The 14263-nt window shown below is 47.0% G+C and overlaps 1 protein-coding gene across 4 annotated transcripts in view; it reads left to right on the top strand.

Moving 5' to 3' along the window:
- The window catches only part of NHSL2 (NHS like 2), a gene marked incomplete at its 5' end in the record, with an annotated part of 299412 nt that overhangs the window by 205483 nt on the left and 79666 nt on the right, over window positions 1-14263 (top strand). Inside the window, one exon of one of the 4 annotated variants that reach the window (XM_081125820.1) lies at window positions 3035-3105. The exons of 2 other annotated variants lie outside the window; for them this stretch is intronic. In XM_081125820.1, the coding sequence (XP_080981946.1) occupies window positions 3039-3105 (67 nt within the window). Of the gene's footprint in view, window positions 1-3034; window positions 3106-14263 lie in introns of those variants that run through there. One more of the 4 variants, XM_081125821.1, reaches the window with a different exon arrangement.

Genomic DNA, 14263 nt, shown 5'->3' with positions numbered 1-14263 from the left:
AGGGAGGCCCAGTGACAAAATATGCTGAAACAGCTACTGGCTGTGGCCACTGGGACACTAATGACTAAGTGAGGGGAGCTCCATTTGGAGATGAGGAAGGGCTGGGGATGCAGCAGGGCCAACAGAAAGGGGGAGGTGAGGACCTGGGACACAAGGTGTAGACTCCCATTATGAGGTGCTCAACAGGAAGAGGCCAGAGAAGAATGACAAGGTGGGGGAGACATAGGGAGAAAGGAGGGGTTTTGTGTTTACTGTTCACTTTCAGTGGTTTTTCTACTCTGGGAACCACTTGAACACATGTGTAGAACTAGTGGGAGGAGCCAATGGGGACCTTGGCCAAACTGCCTCCCCTTTCTCAGCCTCGGTTTCAGTGTCTGTAAAGCACCTTCCTACTGGCCTGTTGTGAGAAGATCTGTAATAATGGCTAAAAACTGTCTCTGCAGTCCTGGTCAGGCTGTTTCTTGACCTGAGTAGTGGATATACGGGCGTGTTCAGTTTGTGATCAGTCACTTATTCCTCAGCCTCTCCCCATACCCTTCCAAAGCACTCCTGTTCCTAGTCAACCTTCCTCACCTGGTCCCTGGAAATGTAATCTGAGATCCCAAGTACACAACCCAGTTGAATTCAATTCTGTTTTGATTTTCAGGGTGGACAGTTTAGAACGATCTCAAGTTGTCATGGTTCTATCTCTTCCAGCCTCTCTAACCTTTTTTCAGTCCATGTTGATAATTTTGAACCAATCAAGGCTCATATCTAGGACCCATCCCAAGTAGATAAGAGAGCAAGGACCAAACATTTCTCAAACCTCACCTTCAAGATTTTACCATATTCATAAATCAATTTTCCCAAATTGCTTCACTCTTGGCCCTTCACACTTGCTCTGGGACCTCTGTTTCACAAGTCCTCTTTTCTGGCTTTTGACAAGTCCCCTTGGAGGCCCCCTGCCACATTCTACAATGAGCTGCAAACTCAAGCATGGATCACACAATCCTATGACTTCTCTGTATAATTGTGTCTCTGCCACTAAGCTGGGGAGCCTTGGAGGCAGTGCCTGCCTCTCTTTGTAGCCTTGGCCTGGCACAGAGGTAGACCTGAAGAGATGTGTGGAATTGTTGAAGAAAACTGAAGAGACCCTTTACAGCTGGGGGCCTGGCAGGAATGGTTCTTAGCAGGAGTAATATACAAAATATTTAGCCCTTCACCTTTCTGTGTCTGGCCAACTCTGCTTCATCCTTCATGACCCGGCCCAAGTGTCACCTCCTCTGGGACAGTAACTCCTGCCCTTCCATAATGAAGAAGTTTCTCTTTGGTGCTCCCACAATATGTGGATTCTTTCCCTGGTATAGCAGTGATCACACTGTACTGTCATGGTGTGTGGATATGTGGTGACTTATACCTTTGTGGCCTACCTGGCCAGAGCAGATCATTAGGAACTGTTGAAAGAATGACCAAATGACTGGTTGGGTGAGTGGGTGTATGGATGGGGGGATGGATGGATGGATGGGTGGATGGATGGATGGATGGACAGATGGGCCCCACTTGAAACGTCTTGCCCTAAAGTCAGAAAGTTCTGCTTTCTGGGTGGCACCGTGCCCCAAGTCTGCCAAACTGACACTCTAGCTGGACCAGCACCTGCCCTGTGCTGTGACTATGACAGACAGGTCTCCTGTCAGCATGAGCAGGTATCTGATGACATTAATGTTGGGCAGTACCACAACTCTGTTAAGTAAAGTGAAGTCACACAAGGTTGTCTAGCTGTGGCAGAGTTGATTCCAGGAACCACGGCCCTTCCTTGCTGCCAGGCTATTGAAGCTAGAATAAGCTGCTGAGCCAGCACAACCTGCCCTGTGTCACTTATCCCACAGGACTGCAGCACTTCTAGTGATCAGCTGCATGTGCGCATGCACATGTGTGTGTGTGTGTGTGTGAGAGAGAGAGAGAGAGAGAGAGAGAGAGATTGAGAGTGTGCCCATAGATTTACAGTGGGACTCATGGAAGGACCCTCTCATTGGCTGCTGAAGGTCCCAGTTCCAGTCTGTGTATCTCTGGGCTGCCAGCTCTGCCCTCCCCCAAGGGAGGCAAAGCACTCGAGAGGGGGATGAGTGGAGTAGGGCTTCAGGTGTGCCTGACAAGGAGGCAGGTATGCCTAGTGGCCACATTAGGCATACAAGAGGCATCCAGCTAGTTAACCCCAAGCTTGCAACCTGGCAGCCTCATGCTCTGCCCTGATTTCTCCAAGTCTCTGTCAAGACTGGAGCCCAGAGTCCATTGGCAGCTGTCACTTACAGAACTGGACCCATCCCCCAGTGGAGCAGAGAGCTGTGTCACTTAGAATTCCTGGGTAGCACATTCCTTCACTGGTCCCTGTCACACTCCTGGATTAGGCTCTGTTATTGGCCCCTCGCTCCTGTGAGCTTCTGCAGACATGTGAGCTCGCGGCAGCAGAAATGACAACGCTGAGAGCAGAGGCAGCCAGGGACAGTGAGGGCAGGCAAGTCGGGTCTCCGAGAGTTCCCGTGCTGGCCCCATGTGCAGAGCCAGATGAGGCAGGGGCCATGCTCAGGGCTTGCTAGGGTTCTTCTGGAACCTGGGCAGCTCAACCTGAGTGGAGCACTAAGCAAGGGGGAGGGGGACGGAGAGACAGAGAAAAAGAGAGGGAGGGAGAGAGGGAGGGAGGGAGGGAGGGAGAGAGAGGAAGAGCAGGAGAGTGAGAGAGGCTGAGAGAAGCTCCTAGCAAGCTGTAGTCCAAGTGAGAGGGTTAGGTCTGGACAATTGTGTGCCAGGGCACAAGTGGGATTTGGATGAACCATGTGTGTGAGAAGCAAAGCTGAGGTGATGTAAGCACCTGGGGAGGAGCACAGGCAGAAAAGGAGGAGGGGGAGGAGCAGAAGGAGGAGGAGGAGGAGGAGGGGAGGAGGAGGGTGGAGGAGAGGGAGGAGGGGGAGGAGGAGGAGGAAGAGGAGGAGGAGGAGGAGGAAAAAGAGGAGGAGGCGGAGGCAGCAGCGGCAGCTACGGGGCGGCTGCCAGTCCAGAACAGAATGATGGGCAACTCTCACCACAAGCAACCGAGGAGTAAGAACCAAAGCAGGATGCATTCAGCAACAGGTATTCTCTTCCCTTCCCTCCTTTTTTCGCGGCTCTTGCAGCCAGGGCCTCCTCAGCTGCAGCCTTGGGGCCCCTGACCCTTGGTGTGACTCACAGGAGCTGGCAGGGGGCGGGGAGAGAGCCCAAGGGAGATGCGAGTGAACTCCCTGCTCCCCTGCTCTCGCGAGCCAGCCTGAATTGCATAAATCAAATGTTCCTAAGCTTTCAGGGGCCAGCCTCTTTGCCAGCAACCCCCTGCAGCCTCTGGAGGGTGGCTGGAGTGTCAGGGAAATGAGCAACGTGCGTGAACTGAAGTTTATTGCTAAGACTGTGCTTTCTGTCTGGATCCTGTAGGCAGAGACCTGGAAACATGCATGGCTTATCCTTTCTGAGCCTCCTTTGTTATTCAGGCTTTCATCTCCCCCAGCCCACCTCCTACCCACACTGTACACCTACACCTCTCCTGGCTCTACCTCCCATGCTGCATGCACAGACCCAACCAGACGATGAATCTGTTTCTTGCTGTGTAATGCCCTGCCCCCATCTCCTGCCCCAGCCCCAGCAGGGAGCTCTCCTTACTGCATGGGTGACAGCAGCATGTGGCAGCCTTGAGTTGTTGCCCTCCTAACTTGGGTGTGCTCTGCTTTGCCCCTTGGCCCTCTCCAGACATGTACTCAAGATGCTGGTGTAATTCCCCCCAATGACACTTTCTTAGATGCTAAGAGTATGGAAATCAGGTAGGCAGAATCTGGAGACAACTTTTCCTAACTTGCCTTCCCAGGCAGTGCAACAGCATGTGGACTCAGTTTCTCTTATCCCATTCACCCACCACCAACTCTTTTCCCTCCTGCCTGTTCCTTGGCCACTGGGAAGCACCTTCCACTGCTGCCTCAGATCAGGCCACATGCATGGGGTGCTCTGCCAGGGGTATCCTGCCCTAGTCCCTTCACATTGATGGTGCCCCCTCTTTGCCCTTCTTAGCACCCCTCTTCAGAGAGAAGCCCATGGGGTTTTTTGTACCTGTTTGGGAGGACCTCATCCACTGTTCAGGCCAATAGGAATGAAGGGGAAGTTTTCGTGAAGTTTAACTCAAGTTTACCATAAGAAAGCAACAAACAGATCGGTGTCTTGCCCAAAGTGTGCCATGCTTAGGCCCAGAGAGTTGCCTCTGCCTTTTTCTGGGGACTCGGCTGACCATGTAGTTGAGAGGAGTTGTCCAGGGTCAGCAGTCCTAGAAGCATCTCCCAAATGGGGTCTCACAAGGTGTGTGAGGGACGGAGGCTACAGGAAAGTGACTTGGGATGTGCTGGCAGGCAGGCTAACTGGCCTTGGGGCCCTCCTGCCAGAACAGAGCCTGGTTTGGCCTCCTGAATGGGTAGAATTTGGGTTCTTAAGCCAATGGCAAAGGTTCTGGGTGTTGAAGTTTCTTTGGAATCTTCTGTGAACATACTCTTCTAAGGCCATCATTAGGTAGACGAACCAACCACCATCTCAAAGCATCCTGCTTCTCTGCCATAGAGCTGGAGACTCAGGACCTGCTGGTGTTCAATGGAGATGCTCTGTACAGCCCACTACAGGAGCCTGACGATAACTTTCTGCATAACTGTTGGTGCTGCAGCTCAGGACAGTTATTGGCTGCCATTTCATTGTTTAAAAATTGCTCTGCATCTTCAATACCAGCTCCAATCCAGGGTCATCCTGGAGGTAGTAGGTACCTGGCCAGCTTCTGGCAGCATGAGGAGGTGGCCTCATGACCACTGCTCCCTCTCTCCCTTCTGGTTCCTGACCCTCGCCTTCCCTCAGCACTGCACTGCTCATTTGCCACCCCTAGGCAGTCCCAGAAGCCTTGGTTGAACATTCACCCCCACTAGGCTATCTATAGAGAAACTGGTTAGCCTCCCTACCCCAGGCTGCCCACAGACTGGTCAAGGAGAAGAGACAAGCACAGGAAACAGCTAATGGTCTAAGAGAGAAGGTGAAGTCAGCAGGAAAGTTCATGGATGAAGAAAGCGTCTCTTCTGTTGCGCACCCTTCCTCGCAAATGTCCTTTCCTCAGAGCTCTGTCTCGGGCCTGTGTCTCACTCTATGTCCTCTTCCCCAGTGATTAAAGCCACACCCAGAGGCCACTCCCATAGGCTTGGCCTGCAAATGTCTATCTCCAGCTCAGACTAACATAGTCTCCATCTCCACCTGAATGTCCCATAAGAACCTCATTCTCAGCTAAGCACATCTTCTTGCACTACCCTCCATCCCTGCAGAAAATCTCCCCATTCTCTCCTCCATTTTATCTTGGTGACACCACCATCTCTCCAGTAACCCAGACTAGAAACCTGGGAGCCATCCTTCTCTCCTCTGTCTCCCTCGCCTCACACTTACAATTTTCACTCATCCATACATATATCCAACAAGTACTTATTGTTGAGTCTTCCTCTGATTTGGCAGACCCTCCTGTTGTCCCCCTGTCAATGCCAGAGTCTAGACTTTTGTAAATTCTGACCCACTCTAGAACTGGGCTCCCTGTCTCCACTTTTTCCCTCCTCCTGGCCATGCTTAGCAGAGTTATCAGAGTTATCTGGTCCTGCACTTCCTTGCTATGAACCTGAGCCTTCCTAATTTGAGGAAGGGAGATCAGGATTGCTCCCAACATATGCCCTGCTTGTCCGAGGTGGCTCAGGGGTTCATTTGCAAGTGACATAGAGAAAACTTCTGTTGCCTTTCAGAGTTTATATATATTTTACTGTGTATTAGAAAAAATATAGCTAGTAAATCAAACCATGGTTTCTCATATATGTTTAATTAGGGCAAGATTGTTTTCAAAGTGAGCCTTTTTAAATAAAATGGTTAAGTAAATAATAGTACAGGTGGTGAATGGAAATGGAAAAAGTTGATATGTGAGACATAATTGCCTGAGGATTGGGAAGCACCAGTAGAAACTGGGTAAAGTATATGGTCCTTAGCACAACTTAGAGACCTTCCATTATCGGGCCTCACCTACTCCTCCAACCTTACCTCCTGTCACTTTCTGTTGAACTTCATTATCCTGTTGAACTTCTTGACTGACTTGTGGTTTACCAAATACACCATGCCCTTTCAATACTCTCATGTTTTCACAAATGCACTTTCCTCTCCATGGAACCCCTCCTCCCCCGTAACTCCCATTTTCTCTTTGCAAATTTATGTTCATCCTTCAAAACCCTGACCAGGTGTCACTTTTCTCTGAAGACTTCCTTGACTGACCTCCTTCCCCCATACAAAATTAGCAGAGTTCATCTTTCCCTCCTCTGTACTAATTTAGTGACTTGTACATAATTTTATCATTGCTGGCATTGTTTTATTATTATTATTATGAGCAGTTTTAAGTTTACAGAGCAGTTTTAAGTTTACAGCAAAATTGAACAGAAAGTATAGAGATTTCCCATATACCCCCTGCCCCAACACATGCTTAGCCTCCCCCATGATCAACATCTTCCAGGGTGATACATTTGTTACAATTGAAGAACACTTCATAATCACCCAGAGTCCCTAAGTTACATTAAGGTTCACTCTTGGTGTTGTATATTCTATGGGTTTGGACAAATGTATAATGACATGTATCCACCATTATAGTATCATACAGAGTATTTCCATTGCCCTAAAAATCCTCTGGGCTCCTCCATCCCACCCTCCTCACCCACCAGCCTCAGACAACCACTGATCCTTTTACTGTTTCCATAGTTTTGCCTTTTCCAGAATGTCATATAGTTGGAATCGTACAGTACATAGCCTTTTCAGATTGGCTTCTTTCAGGCATTGTCATTTTATTGGTTGTTATTATATGTTTATCTCCCTTAGTAAAATGTGAGCTTTTTTCGAGGACAATGGTTAAAACTTGTTTAACCATGGGTGGAAAAGAGCCATTGACCAGGCCTTGGAAGGCTTGGGTTCTGATCTCTCTTGCCCATGCATAAGCAGAGTGATCTTAGACAAGTCACTCTCCTCTGCTACCTCCACTCTTCACCTATAAAAAGCTACATATTCTTAGAGGACATCCTTAACACACATTCCCAGGGTGGTTGGGAAGATGTGGTGTGAGATAGCTAGGAAAGCTTTTAGAAAGTTAGAATTGATTTTCAAGTGAAAGAAGAGTGCTTATGGTTGCAGATGGGGGAGCACCATGGGTCTTGCCCTGAGAATGTAACGAGAAAAGAGCCTAGCATTTATGGGGGACCACAGGGAGCAGCCAGGCTAAGCTGATCCCAGCAGCCAGTGCAGCTGCAAAGTGGGTGGGCATGGGGTGAGGGTGGGGTAGCGGTAGGATAGTCACAGCCTGTGGAAGCCTAACACAACCTTAGGGCATAGATTGCTTTGAAGCCGGAAAGACTTTTCTGCCAGGATCATGAGTTGGAATTGATTTCTCCCCAACTTTCCCATTCCCTTTCACCTCTTGAATAAGTGTGGCCCTATTACCCTGTGAATCTGTATGGGAAGGGGGATATGTACTTGCACCATCCTGACTACACAGCATGTGCATGCTTATGCATACAGGAGCCATCTATTTGACCTAGTGTCCCACAGAGGAGGGAAAGGGAACCAATATGACACACTTATTTTCTGCCAGCACTTCCCATCCACAACTTTACTTAACCCTCAAAACAACCTCCAGATGGAGACTGTTGATGCCATTTTACAAATGAAAAAACTGAGACTCAGGGTGGGAGCTGCACCATGATTTGATAACCAGGAAGTTGCAGAGCCTGGATTTTAACCCAAATCTGTCCAACTGTCAAGCTTATATCTATTATACCTTGCTATGTGCTTCTCAGTATCTTTGCATCTGTGGCAAGAGTTAGTAACCCTGGAGAACGGGTGTGGTGAAAGGAGGATTTTGTGGCTCTCTTCTGGAAGGGCTAGCAAATCTCTATAGCAACCAGGACTGCAATTCCTAGCCTTATAGAAGTCCCACCATATGTCTCCTTGATGGCACATTTGTGTTGTTGGAATAATTGAACTCATTGAAGGCTCTGTGTTGGGTCCAGGAGCTAGAGCTGAGGATTCCTGAGCTAGCAGGAAAGTGAGGGGATTCTTAAATTTAGACCTAAATCAGATGTTGAGAGGGGCTTCAGCTGCAGGGAGAGCTGGTATCATGCTGCTTTACAACACCACCCTTCCTCAAGCAACTGCACTAACACTGTGGGAGCAAGGTAACCTGTGTTTAAAGATGAAAATGGGTCCACTATACTCTTCTCTGTGCCTCAACAAAACGAAGAAATCATCTCATTGCATTTGAAAGGCGTTTCATAGTTGACCTGGCCTTATCATATTCACGAGCCTATTGAATTCTCACAATCCTTGATTTCTGTATGCTAGACGCTAAAGTGGCAGAGACTTATAAGGGAGTCAAGCACCCCATATCCTTTGGGAAGCTCCCTCCCAGAGATGTATTTCCTAACCCAACTTAATGAGCCCATTGGAAGGTATGGAAGAAGTTGAAACTCTAGACCACCAAACAAAATATTTCCTGGTATTCCTCACCTCCCACACTGAGTGATGTGTTGGAGGTAGAGGCACAGGCCCTGGGTTTTGAGGCCAATCATGATACTCCCACATTCCCTGGGCCAGAGCTAGAAGGAAGCAAATAGTGGATTTAAAAAAGTACAGTGGCCATCCTAACATCAAATAACAAGGGAACGTCTGAGTCAATCTGATGTATCCAATCTTACTGAAGCATGGTAGAACCACTAAAGAGCTAATTATGAAGACTTGAGTAACATGGACAATGCTTATAATAAAGAATAACATACAAAATGTATCTATGCTGAGCTTTAGAAACCCTATCAAAAGTATGTCTGTATGTGATCGAGGACTGAAAGGGAATTGTGGAAAAAGGAAAACTTGATTGATTGCAGGTGGCAGGCTTGGTGAAAATTTTTTTCCCTTAGCCTTCCATTAATGTTGTTCGTGCAGTGAAAAATAAAAACCATTAACACATAAGACAATTACACTGACAAATTATTCTGTCAAGCTGAGAGACCAAATCATATCATTTCCCTAAGCCAGCAAACACACTCAAAAGACATAAATGCAAAAGTAGAAGCAGCCGCAGGGAATGAGATGTGTGGATTTCCTGTGGGCAACCTCAGGTTTGAATCCAAGCTCTGACCCTTACTTTGGTCCTTTGAGGAAAGTTATTTCACCATTGTATCCTCAATTTCTTCATCTGCAATGTGAGAATAACAGTAATCACCACCATTACCTTATGGGGCTGTGACAAGGAGCAAATGATGTGGGAGATTTTCAAGGGCTTTGTGAGGTATAAAATGCTGCACACTGGAACACCTTATCATGGGATATATACAAATACTCTGAAACCAAAGTATTAGGTACTGTTTTCCACTGTCCCACAGTAGTTGACAACAAAGCCAGGCTGGGCCTGTTCTGTTGGGTGGCTTCAAGTAGCAGCTGCCTTGTCTTCTCTGAGTGCTGGGTGCCATTGAAATTTGATTAAGCAAGTGAAGTTTTCTGGTTTAGCCATGGTTGGGGAATAATTGGGGAAATGATGTGGGTTTTTCTCCTCCTCTAAAATGCTTAAACTTCATGGAAAGATTAGAATAATTGATAAAGAATACAGGGAAGGCTTCCACAGCTGCTTAGGTTCTCAGCCAAACTCTTATGAGCTGTGTACATTTAGGCAAGTGAACTAAGCTCTTGGAGCCTCTGCTTTCTCCTTGGTCTGGTGGTATGAACAGGACCTACTTCATAGGGTGGTTGTGAGGATGACATGCATGTGAAGCATCTGACGTGTAGTAACCAAGGAGCACAGTGTGCTGCCATTATTGCTGCTTCAAAGTGTCAGAGTAGGAGGGCTCCTAGGGATCACTGATGCAGGGCTTCTCAACAGGTGCTGAGAAGGGTGTGCAGGGAGTTTTCAGGGAGCACAGTGTGTATATATTACTGTTTTTACATGTCAACATTAAACAGCAGACTTCTTGTTTACTATGGTGGGACCCAGGTATTTTAATAAAGGTGAAATGTGCACTTGGAAACCACTCATCTACAAACCTTTCATTTTACAGACCCATAGAAGTGAAGTGATGTGCCTAAGGTCACCCAGCCTCAGAGATTAATGTGGGCCACAATCCAGCTGTTTTACCCACCCACCCACACTGCCATCACTACTGCTCAGAGTTATATTCATGCCCTCTAGGATTTCCTCATCACCTTGATGGAGACATTCTGTGCCACATGTCCATGTCCATATGACCATTATCAAGCTGGGAGAAACCAGACAAGGCTCTGGCATTGAGAAGAGGCAAAAATGATGCTTGAGATGACAAGGAAAGATATCCTTGGTGGAGGGTCCTGCACAACTACAGGTCAGTTCTGCATCACCTCCAGGCAGTACTTCCAAACAAGCTAGGCTAATATGGCCTCCTAACTGCCACCTGCATCCCTTTGGAGTAAACGGTCTTTCATGGAATCTTCATCTCTCTCAACAGCAGATTTTCTATTTTGAAAGTCAATCTCCTGTCAAATTCTCCAAGAGCATATATGAAGGGCTGTGGGGTCCCAGGAGCAGGAGCAGGCTTCCAATTGTTCCCTGCCATCTGTGCAGAGTGTGTTCTGAGTTGTTTCTGGCATTGGAGAGGGTGGCACAGAGCCACCTCCATGAATTCCTTTTGTGGAATTTGTAGACCTGGAGGTCAAGAAGGTGGGAGAGGTCTGCTGTTTAGGCTTTAGGCTTGCCTCAGAGGAGATGTGCATCCCCCACTGCCACACAGGACGTAAAAGGCACATACCATCTCTAGCACACTGCTCCTTTGAAATATTCTGACCTAGCCTGGGACCTTGCTCCTGCTTTGGGGGCCTGGCTTCAGGGACCTGGCTTCTGGGATTTCTGGCTTCTATGGCTTAGCTCCTCACACTTCTTCCCTGGTTTAAATTGCTGAACACTGATGTTCCACCCTCTTTCTTCCCAGACTCTTGACTACCCCACCCCTGCACCATGACTGTTTACCTGGACATCTGTTACCTTTGCTTCTGTCACCAGCTCCCTCTTATTCTCTGGGTGCTCCAGGGCCTGGCTTTGGGGATCTGAGCTATCTGCTCAAGGGAAAGAGCAAAACTGGAAAGGTTGAGGTCTCTTTCGGTGGCCACCCAAGCCAGAGTCCTAATCCACAGAGCCCAAGGTGGCACTGATGGCTCTGAAGATGAAACCAGTCCCCACCCCCATCATCGTCAGGCCTCCAATCCCCCCCCCAAAAAAATCCGTGTTATGGAAACTGACACACACTAACCATTTACCCACCCTGGGACAATAGTTTTCCCTGACTCCAGCCAAAGGAACTCAAAAACTTGAGTTGGCAGAACAAAAGACAAATATCAGCTGAGACTCTAATCTGACTCTTTCATCTGAAGTGATGTGGCTCTGGCCACACACAGTGGCAGCTCCTATCATACCAACAATAGCCAGCTTCAGCCCAGAGGGACTCAGGTGAGAAGTGGCTTTTGAAGGGATGACAGACTCAGGGCTGTGGGAGGCAGGCCAAGGTTGATGGCTGATGGTAGACCAAGTCAAAGGCAGGACCAACAACATTGTTTTGTTTTTTAAATATAGTCCATTTTACCCAGCTCTGGTTATTTCTTAAGATAAATTTTTAGACCCTGATTAAAGTGTGATACATTTCCTTCCAGTAATGTTTCTTTGAATACTTACATTGTTGAGATCAAATTGTACTTACAGTATTTTATTATGCTTTTTAATTTACTGGCATATGATAATCATTTATAACTTTTTAAATTATAGTTGACATTCAGTATTATATTAGCTTCAGGTGTACAGCATAGTAGTTAGACATTTATATAATTTATGAAGTGATTTCCCTGATAAGTCTAGTACCCACCTGGCACCATAGATAGTTATTACAATATTATCAACTATATTCCCTATGCTGTACTTTACATCTCTTTGACTATTTTGCAACTACCAATTTGTACATCTCAATTCCTTCACCTGGCCCCCTAAGCCTCCTCCCATCTGGCAACCATCAGTGTGTTCTCTGTGTCTATGAATCAGTTCCTATTTTGTTTGTTCAGTTATTTTGTTCTTTAGATTCCACATATAAGTAAAATTATATGGTATTTGTTTTTCTCTGACTGACTTATTTCTCTTAGCATAATGCCCTCTAGGTATTATAATACTCTCTAGGTATGGTATCTTGCCATCATGCTGTTGCAGATGGTAAGATTTTCTTTTTATTTTTACACATGCAGCCCTAGAAGACACAGACCAGTCCTAGCATAGCTTCTATCAAGACAGGTAACACTCTGAGCACTTTACAGATATTGTTTACTCATTTGACCCATACAACAACCTTATGGTACATGTACTTTTACTACCTCCTAAAGGGTATATATAGATGAGAACCTATAAATTATGCAATTAATCTATAGATTAGAACTTGAAGCTCAGAGAGTTTAAGCAATGTGTCCAAGGGCACACAGGAGAGACTGGGATTCTAGCCCGATAGTAAGGTTCCCAAGACTGTCTTCTTTGTCACTGTGTTAATCTGTCAACGTGAAGAAGCTAAGACAGTCAGGTGGTCTTTGCCCTCCACCCACCAGCTGGGCTAAGACTGGACTTGAGTCTCTACCAATAAATAGTGCCATGGCTCTCAGCCTGGGGAGATTTAAAACAGTCAATGCCTGGATCCTACCGCTGAGAAATTCTGATTTAATTGGTCTGAGATGAAGTCCAGCCAGCAGGGAGTATGGCAGGTAGGGTGAGAGGCAGTTTTTGTGGAAGCTTCTCAACTTAAAAGCACACAGCATCTGTCCCATCCCGACAACATCTAACTCCCAGCCATAGCTCTGCCTCTCCCTCCAGTGATGGCTCTTATCTCTTTTCTCTCTAACCACAGCCAGATTTCCTGAGAAGTGTCTCCATTCCCCTCCCATTTCCCTCCTTAACTGGCTGTGGTCTGGCCTCTGGAAAGCAGGTCTGGTCTCTGGGAAGCTGGCCTGACCAAGGTCACCCTCTCAGTGTTGCCACAGAGAACATTCACTGCCTGGGCCTCAACTTACTTAAATTCTTGAATGCAGTTGATGATGTCAACCGGTCCTTGCTCCTAGAAACTAGCCCTCTCCTGACAAGATGCATTTTCCTTGTCTGCAAATTTCACCTCAGTCTTTTTAGATGTTATTTTGTACCAAACCATACAAATATGTTCTGAAGTTGGGACTCCAGAGATCCACAGTCCTGCCCCTGCCTTCGAGGAATTTAGTGTGGTCAGTACAGGATGTGTGCAGTACCCTCGAGGCAACATAGTGGCTCTTCCAGGGGAGGCTCCCAACTCCTTCCCTCAAGCTGCTTCCCTGTCTCTGCATCTCGGAAAAAAACCAAAAAAAAAAAAAGCTCTAGCTGGGCTCTTTTCACTCTGTGAGTAAGAATGCACCATGCCTCTTTTCCAATTAGACGATGGTCACTGGGACAAGGCCCAGCCCTTGCTCCTTTGCTCATTTTGCCAGTATGGTCATGGGATCCCTTTGTAAGGAGCGTCAGGCACATATGACTTGTTTTTTGGGCCCTTGTCTTTCTAAACACACAAAAACAAATTTGAACAAGGTATGTTATAAATGTTTGGGGATTTTTGTGTGTTTTTTTTAATATTTTAATTGATTTTTTGAGAGAAGAGGGAGAGGGAGAAAGAGATAGAAACATTGATGAGAGAGAAATATTGATTGGCTGCCTCCAGCACGGCCCCCACTGGGGATTGAGCCTGAAACCCAGACATGTGCCCTGACTAGGAATCTAACTAGCAACTTCTTGGTGCATGGGTCCACGCTCAAGCACTGAACCACAGGGACCGGGTTGTTATAAATGTTTTAAAGCCAGCAATTTTCTCATGCTTTGTGCCCTAGGAAATAGGCTTTGCTAAAATCTGCAATATGCCAGTGGGGTAGAGGTGAGAAAGCTGTGAGGAAGGTCAGCAGGGTTCTCCACCTCGTGCCATGGAGAGCAAGGTTAGACTCAGAATCTCACTGTTCTCTCAGTGTTGGACCTTGGGAAGTCCTTTTCCTCTCTGAGACTCGGTTTCCTCCACTGTTAGTAGAACTTGTCATCTTTAACTTTTCTGTCTGTAGTAAGGATTTGGGAAGATGACCTCTGTGTGCTGTAGGCATGACATCTGCCACAGTAGGTACT

This window comes from Miniopterus schreibersii (genome assembly GCF_964146895.1).
Source record: "Miniopterus schreibersii genome assembly, chromosome: X".
NCBI classification, from domain to species: Eukaryota; Metazoa; Chordata; class Mammalia; order Chiroptera; family Miniopteridae; genus Miniopterus; species Miniopterus schreibersii.
The sequence above is the reverse complement of the archived record's forward strand: the minus strand, read 5'-3'. Positions and strand labels throughout refer to the sequence as shown.